At 50.2% G+C, this 19114-nt stretch overlaps 1 protein-coding gene across 2 annotated transcripts; it reads right to left on the bottom strand.

The window, feature by feature from the left end:
- Positions 1–5653: 5653 nt before the first annotated feature.
- Positions 5654–11995, bottom strand: CPXM1 (carboxypeptidase X, M14 family member 1). Of its 2 annotated transcripts, none has more exons than XM_068987408.1 (14): positions 11759–11995; positions 10231–10392; positions 9968–10077; positions 9735–9874; positions 9539–9629; positions 8824–8974; positions 8651–8739; positions 8207–8330; positions 7923–8119; positions 7656–7835; positions 7289–7586; positions 6738–6877; positions 5996–6098; positions 5654–5895 (listed from the first exon to the last, which is right to left on the bottom strand). In XM_068987408.1, exons 1-14 carry the CDS (start codon positions 11922–11924, stop codon positions 5654–5656), a joined length of 2193 nt encoding a protein of 730 aa, XP_068843509.1. In that variant the 5' UTR covers positions 11925–11995. The 2 variants fall into 2 exon arrangements, with proteins under 2 accessions (XP_068843509.1, XP_068843510.1); XM_068987409.1 differs by having other exon boundaries at positions 7511–7586.
- Between the last annotated feature and the right edge of the window lie 7119 nt (positions 11996–19114).

The raw sequence follows: 19114 nt of genomic DNA, 5'->3' as shown, positions 1-19114 counted from the left end.
AGAAGGGGACGACAGATGATGAGATGGCTGGATGGCGTCACGGCCTCGATGGACGTGAGTCTGAGTGAACTCCGGGAGTTGGTGATGGACAGGGAGGCCTGGTGTGCTGCGATTCTTGGGGTCGCAAAGAGTCGGACACGACTGAGCGACTGAACTGAACTGAACTGATACATGATGAGCTGCTTTTCTCCTGCTGCTTTCAAGATTCTCTCTTTAGGCTTCCCTGGTGGCAAATGCAAGAGACACGGGTTTGATCCCAGAAAGATTCCACATACTGCTGAGTAACTAAGCCCATGCACCATAATGGTTACAATTGAGCCTAAGCTCTAGAGCCCCCTCCCTGCCCCCCTGCCAAAGCCACCACAATTAGAAGGCTGCCCACCACAACTAGAGAGTACCTCTCACTCCCTGAAACTAGAAGAAAGAACATGCACCAATGAAGACCCATCATAGCCAAAAATAAAATAAACAAAATTATATGCAAAAAAGAAACTAAGCAAATGAAAAAATTCTCTTTGTCTTTAGTTTTTGATGGTTTGCTATGCCCAGATGTAGATCTGGATGTAGATGTACATCCATAAATCTGGATGGTTTATCCTGAGAGTTCACTGAGCTAAAACAAGAATGTAAGAACAGAAATATGATCTAGTGGTTGCCTAGAGTTGGGATGAGACAAGAGTCTGAATACAAGGGGCAGCATGAGGAAATTCTTTTTTTTTTTTAATATTCTGAATTTTCCTCTGGTAATTTTTACAGCTTTACTTTTTGTATTTGTTTTTGTATGAGGTAGGGGCTTAATTTAATTTTTTTTATTTTATTTTTTGACGGCGCCTCGCAGTATCTTATTTCCAGTGCGTGCTCAGTCGCTAAGTCGTGTCCAACTCTTTGCAACCCCATGGACTGTATAACCTGCCAGGCTCCTCTGTTTGTGGAGTTTTCCAGTCAAGAATACTAGAGTGGGTTACCATTTCCTTCTCCATTAGTTTCTGGACTAGGGAGCAAGCCTGCACCCTCTGAAGTGGAAGCACAGTGTCTTAACCAGGGAACTGGCAGGGAATTCCTAGGAGTTCTTTTTGTCTGTGTCTTGATGAAAGTGAAAGAGGAGAGTGAAAAAGTTGGCTTAAAGCTCAACATTCAGAAAATGAAGATCATGGCATCTGGTCCCATCCCTTCATGGGAAATAGATGGGGAAACAGTAGAAACAGTGTCAGACTTTATTTTGGGGGGCTCCAAAATCACTGCAGATGGTGACTGCAGCCATGAAATTAAAAGAGGCTTACTCCTTGGAAGAAAAGTTATTACCAACCTAGATAGCATATTCAAAAGCAGAGACATTACTTTGCCGACTAAGGTCCATCTAGTCAAGGCTGTGGTTTTTCCTGTGGTCATGTATGGATGTGAGAGTTGGACAGTGAAGAAGGCTGAGCGCCAAAGAATTGATGCTTTTGAACTGTGGTGTTGGAGAAGACTCTTGAGAGTCCCTTGGACTGCAAGGAGATCCAACCAGTCCATTCTGAAGGAGATCAGCCCTGGGATTTCTTTGGAAGGACTGATGCTAAAGCTGAAATTCCAGTACTTTGGCCACCTCATGCGAAGAGTTGACTCATTGGAAAAGACCTTGATTCTGGGAGGGATTGGGGGCAGGAGGAGAAGGGGACAACAGAGGATGAGAATGCTGGATGGCATCACCGACTTGATGGACATGAGTTTGAGTGAACTCTGGGAGTTGGTGATGGACAAGGAGGCCTGGCATGCTGAAATTCATGGAGTCACAAAGAGCCGGACACGACTGAGCGACTGAACTGAACATTGGTGGTTGGGGCCTCTCTGGTGGCTCAAATGGTAAAGAATCTGCCTGCAGTGCTGAAGATCCAGGTTCATTCCCTGGGTTGGGAAGATCCCCTGGAGAAGGAAATGGCTACCCACTGTGGTATTCTTGCCTAAAGAAATCCATGGAAGGACCCTGGCAGGCAACAGTCCACGGAGTCGCAAAAAGTCAGACATGACTAAGCAACTTTCACTTCATTTCACATGCTGGTGGTTACAAGACTCTTTATACTTGACTCATTAAAGTATACCTTCAAAAAGTGGATTTTATTATATACAAAATTTTAATAAATGAAAATGGATACTTTTTAAGTACATAAAATGTTCACACAAAGTTTAGCATATATTTTTAAGTGAACACCAAAGTATTCTCACCAGATAATGAAGAAGAATGTTACTAGCACTTCAGAATCCCCCTCCCTCCATATTCTCCTCTTTGATTGTTGCTTTACTGATCCTTCCAGAATCAATCACTATCCTAACTTTTATCATAATTGTATCTCTGCTTTTATTATTACATGCCACCATAAACAATATAGTTTTATTTTCCTTTTGTGTGTTGCTTGTTTGAGTGTGTTACACTCAAAATTGTTTTCGTGAGAGTCATTCATGATGCGTATAGTGGTTGTTTGTTTTCCTTCCTGTATACATTTCCATTGCATAAACGTACCATATTTTATTCCTTCATCTACTCTTGATGGATTTTGGGATTGATTCCAATTTGAGTCTGTTACAAATAAAGCTGCTATAAGCATATATGTATCTTTTTGTACATGTGCAAGGATTTCCCTATAGTATATAATGTATACCCAGGAATGCCTTCAGCTTTACTAGATAATGCATCTCCATATTGTCATGTACGTCAAGTGTAATGCAAAGACAAATGGTACAGACACAAACAAGGTTTAGGGTCAGGACTGGAGGGAACTTCTCAGAAAAGAGCTAAGATCATGCATACAGTGCCTCAAAGTTCCATTATACAAAAGATGGCTTGCTAGGCCAGGAAGGGCTGATCTTGCTGTTAAAAGAGCAGGAGAGGGGCCCTGTTCTCCTGCCACTTGGCATATATATGAGGAAAGTAGACGGCACCTTAGAATCCCTTGATCGCTACGTAACAGATAGAGTTTTCTGGTCAGGGTAATGTGTTGCTAGAAGTGGGGGAAATCCAGAGATTGAGTTCACATGCCATTTCAGTTATGCTGAACTAGCTGTTTCTAGGGTACCCAAGAGAGAAGGGAAAAGATTCACTGGAAACGTTCAGCCTGGGTGTGTTCAGTTATATGATTATATAATATCCCTTTCTGTTTCTGTTAACTTTCTTTGCTCTGAAAGAAACTTGCAGGGCAAAGTTTCTTTGTCTGCTTTGTCTTTAACTTTCTTTGTCTGCTATTAAGATAGCCACTCCTGCTTTCCTTTGATTAATATTTGCATGATATATCTTTTTTTATCCTTTTACTTTCAAAGTGCATATATCTTTACACCTGAAGTGTTTGTTGTAATATATGGTTGAGTCATTCACTGTGCCTGTAAGCTGTCCACTTATGTGTACTTTTCATTATATATATTAAACTTATAAAACTAATTTTTTAAAAACATTTTGCTGCACAAGAAGCATTAGAGGTGGGGAGAAAAGGAGCAGGGAGATGGGAGGTGTGGCAGTAAATCCCTCATGGTGATCTGAGATTGAAAATGAGAGAGGGACAGAGACAAGGACAATACAACAGCCTAGCACTAGGGAAAGCTTACATAACCGGGTACATGGATGTCTTTGTGCCATATTTTGCTTGTTAGTATTTCCCCCCATTCCTGCCCTTGCAAGCTCTCCTTTGAATTGCAGGGGGCTTAGGAGCCTGGAAACTACATTTTGTGGGCTCCTTTGCAAACTAGGTTACAGCTAGATTGGACTGCACAGTGGACTTCATATGTTGGAGATAGAAAGCAGAATGAAGGAGGAAATCTTTCTGTCTCCAGCCACAGCAGGCAACCACAGGTGATCACAGCTGGCTATTGGCGGCCACAGGTGGTGGTGGGTCCAGCACCAAACACAGGCTTATAAAACCAGACCAAGGATGTTATCAGCTTCCTGATTTCTAAGTAAAACTCCCTTTTTCCTTTTTGTCACCCAGCTCTTTCAACATCTTTATATCCAAGGTCCAGCATTAAATTCCCTTCTTGAAAAACCTTGAAGGGACATGACTTTGAACAAGATCCAGGAGTTGGTGATGGGCAGGTTAAGTCTGACATGCTACAGTCCGTGAGGTCACAGAGTTGGACACGACTGAGCGACTGAACTGAACTACCTGCAGTTGGTTGTTTTTCTGGCAAGATACTGACTGATGCACAACTTCTCCTTGTCTGAAAGAAACAAATCGCATCCCATCATTTACCAGCATTCTCCAGAAGGGCTGGTGAAGCAAACCCGAATGCTCTCAGCTACGCTCTTTGCTTTTCTCCCTGGAGCTCTCCCTGTCCGGCCCGCACACCACCTCCCTCTTTGCTTTTCTCCCTGGAGCTCTCCCTGTCCGGCCCGCACAGCACCTCCCTCTATGCTTTTTTGCCTGGAGCTCTCCCTGTCCGGGCCGCACACCACCTCCCTCTATGCTTTTCTCCCTGGAGCTCTCCCTGTCCGGCCCGCACACCACCTCCCTCTTTGCTTTTCTCCCTGGAGCTCTCCCTGTCCGGCCCGCACACCACCTCCCTCTTTGCTTTTCTCCCTGGAGCTCTCCCTGTCCGGCCCGCACACCACCTCCCTCTATGCTTTTCTCCCTGGAGCTCTCCCTGTCCGGCCGCACACCACCTCCCTCTATGCTTTTCTCCCTAGAGCTCTCCCTGTCCGGGCCGCACACCACCTCCCTCTTTGCTTTTTTGCCTGGAGCTCTCCCTGTCCGGTCCGCACACCACCTCCCTCTATGCTTTTCTCCCTGGAGCTCTCCCTGTCCGGCCGCACACCACCTCCCTCTATGCTTTTCTCCCTAGAGCTCTCCCTGTCCGGGCCGCACACCACCTCCCTCTTTGCTTTTCTCCCTGGAGCTCTCCCTGTCCGGCCCGCACACCACCTCCCTCTATGCTTTTCTCCCTGGAGCTCTCCCTGTCCGGCCCGCACAGCACCTCCCTCTATGCTTTTTTGCCTGGAGCTCTCCCTGTCCGGGCCGCACACCACCTCCCTCTTTGCTTTTCTCCCTGGAGCTCTCCCTGTCCGGCCCGCACACCACCTCCCTCTTTGCTTTTCTCCCTGGAGCTCTCCCTGTCCGGCCCGCACACCACCTCCATCTACACTTTGAGAACTGGCACCTCTACTGCATCCTGACTGACCCTCAGTGCTGTATCCATTCCCATGTGCGCAACTCCCCTGTCTCCGCTCCCACAGCAGCCAGCCTCCACCTGGCACGCCTATCCCCTCTCTCGACTGGGAGCCCAGGGAGGTTGAGAGGCAGTGTTTACCCTTGACTCCTTGCATGGTTGGCACTGAGGAGGTGCTTACAGAATGTTCCACAGCACGAAGTGTCACCTGCTGCAGAAGCTAATGGGTTGATGAGATGAGTTGCTCTGCCAAGCCCTGGTTCGGGAAGAACCCAGGTGGGATCCTCTTTCCGTACTATTTTTCCAGAAGTTAACTGAGAGTAGCCAAGGGTTTGCAGAATGAGATCAGGGAAGAGGATCTGGGACATAGAGACCACAGGAAGACTGGCTGAGGCGCCAAATAGCTTTAATGAGCCCAAGCACCTTTCCCCTACTCCCTGTCCTGCCCTCCCCACCCAGTGACCCCTCCTCCAGTTCTGGACAGGTCCAGCCTGCCCAAGCCTCTGGGGCTCTTCAGCTGAAGGTGTTAATTCTTCTGTCCCCTCAGCCGTTCCAGCCGCCTCCGAAGGTCCGGGGGCACCTTGGCCCCCGCTGCCAGCAGCTCTCGAAGTCTCTGTTTGGGAGTCTTGGTGAGGCGGAAATTGCAGGGCACAGGGCCCTCTTCAAAGGTGACCCGGCAGCTGCGTGTCACTGTGTGGTAGCCCTCTGCGCTGGCAGTCACCATGTAGTCCCCTGGGGTCAGCAGGCGCCAATAATCCCCGCCCCATGCTGAGACAAGTGAAGGGCAAGATCAGCGTCCAGTGGCCTGAAGCTTCTGACCTGGTTAACGCCTCCCGCACTGCCCCAATCCCCTCCCCCCAACACCCACCTGTTGTTACATCGTGGTTAATCCCATCTACAGAAATGACAGCATCAGCAATCCCAAGCTCTGTGTCTTTGTCCCTCACAACTCCAGCAATGCCCATGCGCACCTGTGTGGGGAAAGGTTGTCAAAATCCCTTTGCTTCCGTGACCAGTTTATTTTCTGGCTCTGTACCCTACAAATTTGATAGAGGTGTTGCATCTACTGTTCCTAGGTGACAATACTCTGGTGAAAGTATCTCCTGACTGAAAAATGGCATCTGGACCAAGACAACTATAAACGCCTGGCAGGAGGGTGTATCTTTGGGCTTTCCGCGAGTTCACTGATTCTCGTTATGGGCTTGTCTTTTAGAATCTTTGGAAACTATACTTACGGAGTCGTTCCAAGGGACATGAGTTCCTGCGGAAAGTGAAGTGTCTATGCCAGGGTACTTCCTGCACTTGCATAATCAGAGTCTTTTCTGAGAACAGCTCTGGGTCTGCTCCATGGACACTGCCTGGAGTACAGGCAGGTCTACTCCCACTCTCCAACAATGTCTGACACCACCCTGCTGGCAAACTCTGCTTCCTATCCCGTATCCCTCCAAGGCAGTCTGATGCCAAGCGAGTGTGACCCATGGCACTGGTGAGTCAGAATGGCTCAGCCTGACCTGAGGAGACCTCCGTGTTGGGAGATGCGTCCAACACGGAGAACAGACCAGTCAGTAGTGACTCGGGCAGGCGGGGAGTGGGAGGAATTCAGATCCGACCTGCTCCAGGTAGGTGAGAAGGGCATCCTTGTTGTTCTCCCACTCCTGGGGCAGCTCGTTCTCATGAGGGAATTTGTCACAGGACAGCTCCACAGTGACCTCAAAGCAGTTGGTGTGTAGGTAGCTGAAGTCATTCATGCCTAGGGGTACCACAGACACTGGAACCTAAGCAGGCAGGACAGGAGCCCTGCCCTCCCAGTGCCCTCCTCTGGGAGACACTTCCTGATGACAGCTGACACTGGTGCTGTATGTGAGAGCAGACTGTCTCATTGCGGCAGGGTTATGGGGATGGGGCTAGAGCTTCCCTGATGGCTCAGCTGGTAAAGAATCTGCCCGCAATGCAGGAGACCCAGGTTTGATTCCCAGGTCAGGAAGATCCCCTGGAGAAGGGAATGGCAACCCACTCTAGTATTCTTGCCTGGAGAATTTCAAGGACAGAGGAGCCTGGCGGGCTACAGTCCATGGGTTGCACAGAGTCAGACACAACTAAGTGAGTAACACTTTCTTTTCACGTGTATGGGAATGGGGTAACCCCACCCTCGGGCACATACTCCCAGGAACTGTGTGCCAGTCAGCCCCGTTGATGATGCTGCCGTACAGGGAGAAGTCCTGGCTGTGGCAGGGTCGTCGATCTGGGTCCTGCATGGCCCGATTAGTGCCCGCATAGACAGTGCTGAGCCAGCGAAACACAGCCTCATCCGGGGTGGGCGTGAGTTCGCGGGCAGCCCACGGAGTCCGAGTCATGTCGAAGGGGTAGGATACCACGAGCTCACCCCCGTGGAGGTTGGCACTTAGCACAAAAGGGATCCGCTGCATCCACTTGATCACTGCCCATGTTTCAGGAGCCACCTGGACAAGGGCAGGTCAGAGGAGTGGGAGACAGAGACAAAGGCCCCCAGGGTGGCCCAGAATACTCACAGTGGCATTGGGCAGAGTGTAGTAAGTGGGCAGTGGCAGGTGATGGTTGGGGACAGTGTCAGGTACCAGCCCTTCATCTTCTGCTTCCCACAGTGGTGTGTTGAGGTCAGCAAAATTATGGTTAAGATCAATGCCCTGATGGTTCCAGCGGCCCTCTGCCCAGCCCACCAGCTCTGAGCCCTGCCGGGGAGGAAGTCTGTTCAAGCGAAGCAGGCTCCAGGCACCATGGCAGAAGGAGCAGACTGGCCCTCAGCCCAAGTGGCCTACCCGGCGGAAGGCAGTCTCGTAGCCGTCAGGATTCATGGAGGGCAGCAGGTGAATGCGCATCTCGGTGAGCAGCCGGGTCACTCTCGGGTCCCCTCTCAGGAACTCACGACACAGGAACTGCATTAGAAGCAGGAGCAACTCCCGCCCCAAGGCCTCATTCCCATGCATGCCGGCCACATAGCGTACCTCAGGCTCTCCTGGGAACAAATAGGGGCTTGCAGCTGGCTCATGCACCTGCCCCTCCCTGCTGCTGTGCCCACCTCTTCCACCCCACCTGCCAGTACCCAGCTCATGCTCCCCAGGCTGGTCCGACATTTCCATCACATACAGCTTCAAGCCCTGGTGGCTCCTCCCGATGCTGTAGATGCGGGTGATGTTGGGGCATTGCTCGTTCACTTGCTTCATCAGCTGGGGGGTGAGTGTAGCATGGTGAGGGGCATGGGAGGAGCAGACCCAGGGCTCAGACCCCACGAGGCCATGGAAGGACTTCAAAAGTCTGCGAGGGCCCATACGATGGGGACACCATTGGCGCAATACAGGAGGGGGCAGCAGCCAAGGAAGGAACGGTCAGAATAAGAGAGGCACCAAAGCAAGGGAAATCGTAGAAGTTTAGGGGTCAAAAAGAGGGTGAGATGGAGAGGGACATGAGGGCAATCATAGCAAGTTATGCCCTGGTGGGCAGGAGACCTGAGATGAGCAGATCCTCCCTCCTGGGTCATAGGGGTTACCTTCCTCATGGCTTTATAATCATGATGCCGGAAGTCTAGTGAGTCGGAGGATCCCAGCACGGGAACCTCAGGGAACAGACCATTGGGATCTGGTAGAGGATGAGTTCACAGTAAATGGTGAATTCCCAGGGGAGGGTGTGCCCTGCCCAACTAACCCTTGTCTTTCTCCCCACCTGAGACTGGGCAGGCCAGGATCTCTGCCCGGAGGCAAGATGCACCTCCCTGGAGCCAGGTCTGGGGCAGCAGGCGAATGAAACGGGCCACCTGGGGCTCAGGCAGGAGATTTAGCACTGGTGTCTCTGGATCCGAATTGGCAGGAAATACCTGAGGGCATCAAGTCCTTTGTAAGGGCCGCTTGAACCCCGGCAGCCTGGCTCAGGGCCCAGGAAGATGCTCAGGCCTGTGAGCTCACTGAAAAACCCACTCTAGTGGGCTCAGCTAGACACTTGCTCTCTGTGTCAAACACAGATCGCTGCCCACATCCTTTGCTAACAGGCAGCCCTAGGCAGTCATCCTCTCCGGTTTAGTCACAGCTCATTAGACCAATATGGCCATGTGACTCAGCAGCAGGCAATCCTGAAGCTGGCCAGGATCCCACACTGTAGCCTGAGATGAGAAGTGATGCAAGGACTGAGGCCCATCGCCAGAAGGGGTGTTCCAGCAGGAAGCTGTGGCATGAGGAAGTATTTGGGAAGGATGCGGGCATGGTCCAAAGCAACCTGGCTCCTGAGGCTGTCTGCTGGGTGCCACCCACCTTTTCTCCTGGGATGCCAAAGTGGGCACCTGTGTCTTGTCCTCAGAGGAGTCCAAGCCCAGCCCAGCACCCTACAGTGGGCCAGGAGCCCAGCTCCCAGCATAGAGGGCCCCAGCCACCATGGGACTTCTCACCGCATCCATCCCGCTGCTGCGATTCTTACTCCCCCACCAGGTCCGACTGTCATTGCTGAACTGGACTTTGTATGAAGTGACCCAGTCATACCTGGCAGGAAAGGTGGGTAGAGATCATAGGTGGCCCCCAAGCCTCCCACCCCAGTCCTCCTGAGTCTGCCCATAACTTTTCTGGCCTGGAGCTGTCCTGCCTCACCTCCAGATGGAGTTCCTGCCCTGTGTGATAACGCCCGAGAAGCGGGTGGGGTGTCTAGCATCCACCTGAAGCCATGGCTCGGCATCCTGCTGCTCGGCACACCAGGCCCCATCAAAAAGATCACCATCTTCCAGGCCTGACTGTGGGCACGGGACGCAGCAATCAGAACCGGGTAGGCCTTAAGGGAAGGTGGGAGGGGCAGGGAAGAAGGTCCTAGGGGTTGCCTTGCTGACCTGGATGTTGAGCCGTCCTCTGTGTGGTCCAAGACCAAAGGATTGGCTGCTAGATGCGTCGAGCTGGTTATCTGAAACTCGCAGGGACTCCAGGCCCAAAGGGGGACAGTCTGGGACAGGGACAAATCAGTAAGTTGGGACCAGAGAAACAGTGGTCAGAGCAGGTGGAAAGCTGAACCCAAGCTTGCCCGTGTGGCCAAGAGCTACATTAGTTCATGTCCCAGAGACTGCAAGTCTGGGCAAGGCCCTTGGAGTGGTGGTACCTGGTTCTTGCTTCTCAGGGAGGTCAAGGGTCCCTGTAGGGCTGGTGGTCACTGAAGGCCTGGCAGTCACTGGGGGTCTGGGGTGAGTTAGCTTCTTTCGCTTCTTCATAACGATCTTTTTCTTCTTGATGACTCGAATCCGGACATGCTGTTCTGAAGTCCCTGGAGACCAAACAGGCAGAGCAGCAGGGAAGGAAAGGATGGCAGGAAACCTCAAATGGAGCGGTCTACCACCCCAAGAAAACCTGCAAGTCCACAGGAGGCCCCACCACACGTATCCAAGGACCTTAGCATGGACTTTAAGGCCCTCAGTCTGACCCCAACCTACTGTTCCAGCCACTTCCTTGATTCCTTCTCCCCTGTGGTGTGACTACTTGCTTGGCCCTCACCAATAGAGGGCTACACTGCCACTAGGAACTATTGCTTGCTCCAAAGAGCTGAAGTTAGTTCTTTAACTCCTTCTTTTCCTGGCTGTCCCCTTCCCTATCGTATATCCACCACCTTTGACTTTCTTTTCGAATTCCCATTCTTTCTTCACATCTCAGTCCAGATGCATTTCGGGGAGCCTTCCTTAGCTCCAGGCTCAGTCTCATGCCCTCAAAGCCTCTGTGCCACTTCCATCACTGTGCTGAGAGGTCCTGTCCTCAAACTCAAGTCTGTCCAGGTTTTCCAGCTTTCCAGAGTTGGACCCCTGCCCTGCCTGCCCTTCAGTATAAAGCATTCATGGCACAGGGCAGATGCCACTGGTTCCCCACTGAGATCCACAGCTGCCCACCCCACCCCCCACACACACACTGTACATAACTGTGTCAGGGATTGCCCTCCCCCCCCCCCACACACACACACTGCACATAACTGTGTCAGGGGTTGGTACCTTTGCACATACTGTTTCCCTCTTGGCTGCGCTCCTCTTCAGCTCTTCCTAATTCAGAGCTACCTTTCAGAACCAGTTCCACCTGCCTCTCCCAAGAAGCCCTCTGAGGCTGCCAATCCCCGTGCTTTCCTCCTCTCTCTTGCCACATCTGAGAAGCTGAGAAGTCCGGCAGCCTTCCTGGTCCCCACCCCAGGCAGAGCCGCGTCCCTCCAGGGCACCTGGCAGAGAGCGCTTCCTCCCTTCCCCTGTTCTTTCCTTTCAACCGCTGGCTCAAGCCCACACAGTCTTGCTCTGCACCCTCCTCGGTGTCTTTGCACCTCTCTCTACCCTCCTCCTGGCTCTAGCCTCAGTTTCCCCATCCGAGAAACAAGAAGGTTTGGGGCTGGAAGAAGCAGCATCCCACTGGCTCCTGTCCCAGGACTGCTGACTTGGTCTGGCCGGGAACTAGGGCTGCTGAGTCAGCAGCCATTGTACCGCGCAGGGAGTGTGTGCGCGTGGGGCAGGGTCGCCAACCAGGCGCTAGGCAGAGTGCGGCGTGTGTGGCGTGTGTGAGGTGTGTGCGCGCGTGCTGGGGAGGGGTCGCCACGCGGGGGTCGGAAGAGTGGGACAACCGATTAGCGGGAGAAGCGGGCCGTGGGTAGGACGGAAGCTCACCGTTCTCCTTCCCCGCGGACGGCTGAGCCGGGCTGCTACGGGGGGTCGGGACCGGGGCCTTGGTGGTCGCGGGCGACGCCAGGCCCAGCACGGAGGTGCTGGGCGCCCCTAGACCCACCTCGACGGCAGGCGCGAAGGCGGCCAAGGCGAGCAGGAGACCCCACATGGCGGGGTCCAGGGCGCGGACGCACTGGTCTCGCGGCGGCCGGTGGGCTCGCCTTTTCCTGCTGGGCCTCCGGAGCCCCCCGCCCCTTCCTGCCGCCGCTGCACGCCCGCCCACAGCCGGCTCGCTGGCCTCGGACCCGGGAGCCGAGGGGTTGGGAGGGGAGGGGAGGAAGAGAAGGGAGGAGCGAGGGGAGGGCCCAGGCCGGCCGCCCCGGGTCTCCGCACCCACCGACCCTGCCCTCATCTCCACTCCCCCCGCCCCCCCGCGTCCCCCCTCGAGCTCCCGCCTCGCTCGGGCTCTGCCCTTTACCGTCGCAAAGGCCCCAGGCACCCTGGATTCTACTCAGTCCTGTGAGCCCGTCCCGCAGTGGGCACCTACTGTGTACCATGCCCGGCGCCGGGCATTTTACCCGTGGCCTGCAGTCAAACCTTGTCTCACAAACTGGTAAACTGAGGCTTAGGACCGCTAATTGACAGTCTAGGTAGCAAAGCCAAGAACTTTGGGGGCGGAAACTACAACCCGGGAGGGAAATCTGTCCAGAGCCAGAACCCCCTGCCAGGAAGGTTGGGACGGAAAGAAGGCTGAGGGGAAACTGAGGCGGAGGCAGGGTTACGGGGTGGGGGAGGGCTGGAATCTTTCTGAAGGACACCGAGGGACCCCGCCAGAGGCGAGGCTTCCCATCCCCCCACCCCGGCGCCCCGCCTCTCTTCTCTTCTCGTTTCCCTAGCCTCCCCTCCTCCGGCTGCCACGTTCCGGGGTTACATAACCCGAGTAGAGGAGACCGAGTCGATACCCGGCGGGCTGAGGCCGGGGGAGGGCGGGGAGGGCGGGGAGGGCGACACTTGATGCGCGCGTCCCGCCCCAAGCTTTTCTGGGAGCCCGCAGCCCTGGATCTCTGTCTTCGGGACCACCTCGGATCCCGGGATTCCAGAGCGTAGGACCCTCCGCATGCCTCTCCGAGGCCCCCTTTGGCTCCCCTTTCCAGGGTCGCCTCCCCAGCAGGAAGGAATTCGTTCTCTGTGCGCCTCTGGCCGGTGCTTTGCCATTGCAAGGATCCTGCCAGGGAGACACTGCCATCCCCAAGTAAGATGCAGTGCCCGGAGGTGACCGGGAATCCCCTAGAATGTGGTAGGATATGGGGGTGGGGGGATGTTGGGGGGGAGGGGCTTGAGCAAATGTTTTCTGCAAGGTCACTACCCATATGAACAGTTTGAATTACCCCATCGGCGTGTCAGCACCCGTCTCGCCGGATCTCTCAAAAGAAATATGCGCTCCCGGAACCGAGACACCCTCAGTAACAACCCCCCGTCTCAGAGATGCAAGTCCCGGAGCTCCTGGATGTTTGTGGTCCACCCTATGCGCTCTGGGTGGAGAACTTCTGAAAGGGAGTAATGGGACTGGGCCCCCATGGGTCCTGCTCCAGCCTTAGAGCACCCGGCCTGGATGCCACTGCTGGGTACCAGGAACCAGAGGAGGATTTAGTAAAATTCAAGGAAGGCGTGCCAAACCTGAGGGTCCCAAAGCGCCCGGCCAAGTCAGCGGCAGAAAGACGGTACTGAGGCCCCAGGCCTCGCGGAGGTGGGAGACCAGAAGAGACTCCGGTGGCGCTAGAAGGAGGTCTGTGCAGGTCTTGAGGCCTGCTCCACCTCCAGCCATAGCCCAATTTGGCCCCTTCCCTGGCTCTGCTCCACCCTCATCCAAGTTTCACAGAGGGGTGCCAGGGGGTCGAGGCAGAACCTGAGAGGACAGGTCAGCCTCCTAAGGCTCCCACGGCCTCCAAGCCCTTCCCCACACAGCAGCCAAATCGTCCTAGTGAGCTCACCTTCCAGCGGTTCCTGAAAAGGCTCTTCCCCAAACACACCATTCTCACCTCATTTCCCTGTGTTTTCCCCCAGCTCATATCTCTGCAGCCACACAGGCATCCTAGCTGTTCTTGGAAGGCACAAGACCCATCCAGCTTCAGGGCCTTTGCACTGGATCACCAAGTTTGCATCCTTTACCCATCATTCAGATGGCTTTTCTTTTTGCTTATTTTTGATTGCTCTGAGTCTTTGTTGCTGCACAAGGGCTTTCTCTAGTTGCTGTAGAAGGGGGCTACTTTTCATTGCAATGCTGGGGCTTCTCATTTTGGTGGCTTCTCTTATTGCGGAGCACAGACTCTAGGCACTTGGGGCTCAGTAATTTCTGCTCCAGGGCTCCCAGTAGTTGTGGTGCACAGGTTTAGCTGCTCCTAGCACGTGGTATCTTCCCAGACCAGGGATCAAACCCCTGTCTCCTGAATTGGCAGGCAAATCCTTCACCACTGAGCCACCAGGGAAGCCCCTAGATGACTTTTCAATGTCACTCTCTTTCCTGACCATTCTGACAAAAGTAACCTCTATCCGTCACATGTAAACAGCAATCTGGAGTCCCATCTGGGAAAAGGTCCGGGTAGTGGGGCCACTCCATGAGTGAGACTTAAAATTGCAGTTTCGGTGGTTCCCACTTATAATCCTGGGCTGCAAACTGAGTTGGCACACAAAAATGCAGTTCTGGTTTTACTTTAACATTTTTACCAAGCCATTTATCTTGTGAGTCCTGGGATTTTGTTAAACCCTAGGTGCACTTGGCCAGGCCTCTGGAGCTCAAAGAAATTCCAAGACCTGATCCTTTTCTTATCTAATGTACTGCCTGACTAGCTGTTGGCTGCGGGCTAGTCACGGGCTAGCACGGAATCCTGGCAGTGTCCAGGCAGGTTAGAAGCAGGTCAGAGGCCTGCTCTCCTGCTTCTGAATCCTGAACAAGACTTCCTCCATTTTAATTTCCCTAACAGTTGTCCTCAGAATTGTTTAAGATGAAGAGCATAGAAATAAGACAAAATAAGACGAACAGTCTTGCTAATTCTGTAGGTCAAATAACAATTCCAAAGGGTCAAAAGAAACAAGATAAAGATACAAGCAAGAGGTTAAACTGCAGAAAACCATTTCTGAGCAGTAAGGAATGTAGTAAAGAAAAAGTCTCACCATGAGTGAGAAATATATTTTTGTACATTAACTTATCAGCAGTAATATTTAGCTTGGTGCAAAACTAATTGCAGTTTCAGACCATAAATTTCAAATTCATTATAACTAGGCTCACATTTTTAGTAATCAAAATAGGAACGATTACAATCAACACATGTTTTCCAATGAGAAATAAGTTTGTTTATCCTTGTAGCATAAAAATCCATGCTTCAGGATTTGATGAACTCTTGAAAAGCATTTTCTGCATCCTGCTGGTTGTGGAAGGGTTTTTCCTGGAAAAAGTTGTTGAAACGCTTGAAGTAGTAGTAGTCAGTTGGTGAGATGGAGGTGAACATGGTGAATAAGGCAAAACTTCGTAGCCCAATTCATTCAACTTTTGGAGTGTTGGTTGTGCAACATGCAATCAGGCTCTGTCGTGGATAAGAATTGGACCCTTTCTGTTGACCAATGCTAGCTTCAGGCTTTGCAGTTTTCGGTGCAGCTCATCAATTTGCTGAGCATACTTCTCAGATGTAATGGTTTTGCCAGGATTCAGAAAACTGTAGTGGATCAGACGGGCAGCAGACCACTGAACAGTGACCATGTCCTTTTTTTGGTGACACTTTGGCTTTGGGAAGTGCTTTGAAGCTTCTTCTCGGTCCAGCCACTGAGTTGGTCATTGCCAGTTGTCGTATAAAATCCACTTTTCATTGCATGTCACAATTTGATTTAGAAATGGTTCATTGTTGTTACATAGAATAAAAGAAGACAACACTTCAAAATGACATTTTAAAAAAATCTTTGGTCAGCTCATAAGACACCCACTTATTGAGCTTTTTCACCTTTTCAACTTGCTTCAAATGCTGAATGACCTTAGAATGGTTGTCGTTGAGTTCTTTGGCAACAATAATCACTTTGGTTATTATAATCACTAGTTATAATCACTCCTCATCTTCAAGGATCTCGTCTCCTTTGCAAAACTTCTTGAACCACCACTGCACTGTATGTTTGTTAGCAGTTCCTGGGCCAAATGCACTGTTGATGTTGCAAGTTGTCTCTGCTGCTTTACAACCCACTTGAAAATCACTTGAATTTGCTTTTTGTCTAACATCATTTCCATAGTCTAAAATAAATATAAAATAATGGGCAGAGGAGCCTGATAGGCTGCAGTTCATGGGGTCGCTGAGAGTTGGACACGACTGAGCGACTTCACTTTCACTTTTCACTTTCATGCACTGGAGAAGGAAATGGCAACCCACTCCAGTGTTCTTGCCTGGAGACTCCCAGGGACAGGGGAGCCTGGTGGGTTGTCATCTATGGGGTCGCACAGAGTTGGACACAACTAAAACGACTTAGCAGCAGTAGCAAGAGCAGCAAGTCATTAGCAAAAAAACATAAAGTAGGGAATGCACATTAAAATAATGTAAAACATAACTACATTTATTTAAGAATGTATTCCAATATCAAACAGCAAATTTCAACAGTATAAAATTGCAATTACTTTTGCAGCAAATGACACCTTCTGTCAAGGTACAATTACATTTTTCTATGAAATTTTGTAATACTTTTGTTCCTTGCAAAATTTTAAGCAGGGGTTCTAAGGAGAAGCTAGTATTAGAGACAGACAAAGTAGGAAATAGCATTTGAGTCAATAACACCTGAGTTTTCATGGAGGGGTGGGAAATAATAGGTGGTCCCCTTCCAGTACAAATCATCCACATGTGTTAGAAATCCAGAGAAAGGGGTTCCTAACTGATACATAGAGATAGTGTTTTTACATCATCAGTCACAATACATGCTAATTGAGGGGCTCTTTCAAAAAACATACTGTAGGTTTTAGGGAAAACAGTCCATTCACAATAGCTGATGAAGTTCTCCAATAAGCAGCGTTCCCCAAATTCGAGAAGTTGGTCCACATAGCAGTCCCTTGTCATCCTTCTCACAACCTATCAGTAAGTGGTTGTGACTATTAAAGTAACACATGAAATTGGCATATAATGCTGTGTTCAAGGCTTGAGCTATTTCTTTACCAGTGCTGTGTAATCTAGCAGACAGATAAATCTTGTCCATACAGAGGCGAAGTTAAGAAAGAACAGGCCTTGTTTACTGGGCGGGCAAAGTTATCCTGAGTTCAGGTCTGGCTTAGGTTTCTCCAACTGAAGATTCCACAGTTGATTTCTTCATATCTTTCTTTTAATTGTAACATATCCTTGAAGGTTGAGGAGTGAATGACTATCCACATTACAGTCAGGCTTCCAAGAATAATCTCTTCATGAGAATAACAGTGGGTTAATGGCACATAGTTCCATCTTTCCTGTCCAGGGATTGTCACTAATATAGTATGACCCTTCCCCTGTGCAGTCTCACATCAGCAGGTGTGGGAGGACCTCTAGGCTGCTTCACCAAGACTTTAGCTCCAATTGCATTTATTTCATTTGTGGGTCTAAACTCTGCATCACTTCTAACTGTTAATAAAGTGGGAGGTTCTGCTTTTTGTACTTTGCCAATTACACATGAAAGGGCTTCCCTGGTGGTTCATCAGTAAAGAGTCCACCTGAAATACAGGAGATGTGGTTCGATCGCTGAGTCAGGAGGATCCCCTGGAGGAGGAAATGGCAACCCACTGCATTATTCTCACCTGGGAACTCCCATGGACAGAGGAGCTACAGTCCATGAGGTCCCCAAAGAGTCAGACACAACTTAGCAATGAAACAACAACAGAATCAGCAACTGGGCAATTTGATCATGTAGATTAATAAATAGATCATCCTTTCCCTCATTTTGTAGAATTACTTGGATTTCTTCTTGGTAGTCTGGGTCTATCATTCCCCCACAGACGCAGATCCCTTTTAATGCTAACCTGGAGCATTCTTTGAATAATCTAAAGTGTCCAGGAGGCATTTTAAATCCAATGCCAGTTGAAATAACACATATCAATCTTTTAGTAAGTCTGTGTTCAGATAGAGAGTACAAACCCAGTCTGGCAGGCTCAGGAGTAGCTCAGAAAGAAACTAATACTCCTGGGCCAATTTCCCAATACTCAGTTTTTTGGAGATGGAAGTCTATTTTATACATCTGTAACTTGGAATAGTCATTCTCATCGAAGGAGTTTCTGATTCTCCTGGATGTTTATTATTTAAAATATTGAGGGAAATATTCAAGCTAGTCCTCCAATTTTTATAACAGCCCTCTCCAAGCTTAATTAATTGCTGTTTAACCAAACCATTCATTCTTTCAATCAAACCAGCTGCTTGAGGATAATAAGTAATATGAAAGATCTATTATATATTATGTTCCTGTGAAAGCTCTTGTATTAATTTGCCATTAAAATATGACCCATTGTCACTCTGAATTTGAAGTAGAATACCATAATATAAATTATCTCCAATGTTTTAATAGTATTAGTCTGATTGGCTTTGCTGAAGGGAATGACCACTAAACATCCAGAACAGGTGTCCACAGCAGTACACGCATATTGGCATCCTTTATCTCGAATTAATGGGCCAATATAATCAATTTTCCATATTTGCCCAGGCTTCTTGTCAAGTGCCAATTGTCCTTTGACAAATTGTGTCAAGTTTCTATGCTTGATATGTTGACAAGCTGAACATTGTGAAATAACAGATTTAATGAGGTCCATAGTTAAGGAAATACCTGTATCCTGAGTCCCCCTGTATGTTGCTTTTTCTCCCAGATGGCCACATTTTCTGGTGTGCCCACAAAGTCAAACCTTTTAAGTCACTGGAGTCTGGATCAACTTCTACTGCTTGGATTCAGGTTTGTTTCTCTGTAATAACATCTATACCATTGTTCCGTAGAATTTGGAACACTGTGAGCATCTACATGAAAGACTGAAACATTAATAGTCTGAACAATTTCCCAAATGTCAAACTGTAATTCCTTTCCCCATAGCTCTTTGGAGTGAATTTGCCAGTTATTCCTTACCCTTGTGCATGTGTGCTAAGTTGCTTCAGTTGTGTCTAACTGTTTGCTATCCCATGTACTGTAGCCCACCAGGCTCCTCTGCCCATGGGATTCTTCAGACAAGAATAGTGGAGTGGGTTGCTGAGCCCTCCTCCAGGGGATCTTCCCAACCCAGGGATTGAACCCACGTCTCTTACTTCTCCTGCATTGGCAGTGGGGTTCTTTACCACCTAGGAAGCCCCATTTTTTACCTATAGGGAAAGCCAGGTGGCCAATCCATTGATT

The sequence above is a fragment of the Capricornis sumatraensis genome, chromosome 15 (genome assembly GCF_032405125.1).
Source record: "Capricornis sumatraensis isolate serow.1 chromosome 15, serow.2, whole genome shotgun sequence".
Taxonomy (NCBI): domain Eukaryota; kingdom Metazoa; phylum Chordata; class Mammalia; order Artiodactyla; family Bovidae; genus Capricornis; species Capricornis sumatraensis.
This window is presented reverse-complemented; position numbering and strand designations above follow the sequence as displayed.

Coding starts and splice junctions, on each gene's coding strand:
- CPXM1 (XM_068987408.1), bottom strand. CDS start 11,924: ATGTGGGGTCTCCTGCTCGCCTTGGCCGCCTTCGCGCCTGCCGTCGAG. Junction 10,078..10,230: donor CCCTGAGAAGCAAGAACCAG/GTACCACCACTC, acceptor TCCCTGTCCCAG/ACTGTCCCCCTTTGGGCCTG. Junction 8,740..8,823: donor CCTGGCCTGCCCAGTCTCAG/GTGGGGAGAAAG, acceptor ATCCTCTACCAG/ATCCCAATGGTCTGTTCCCT.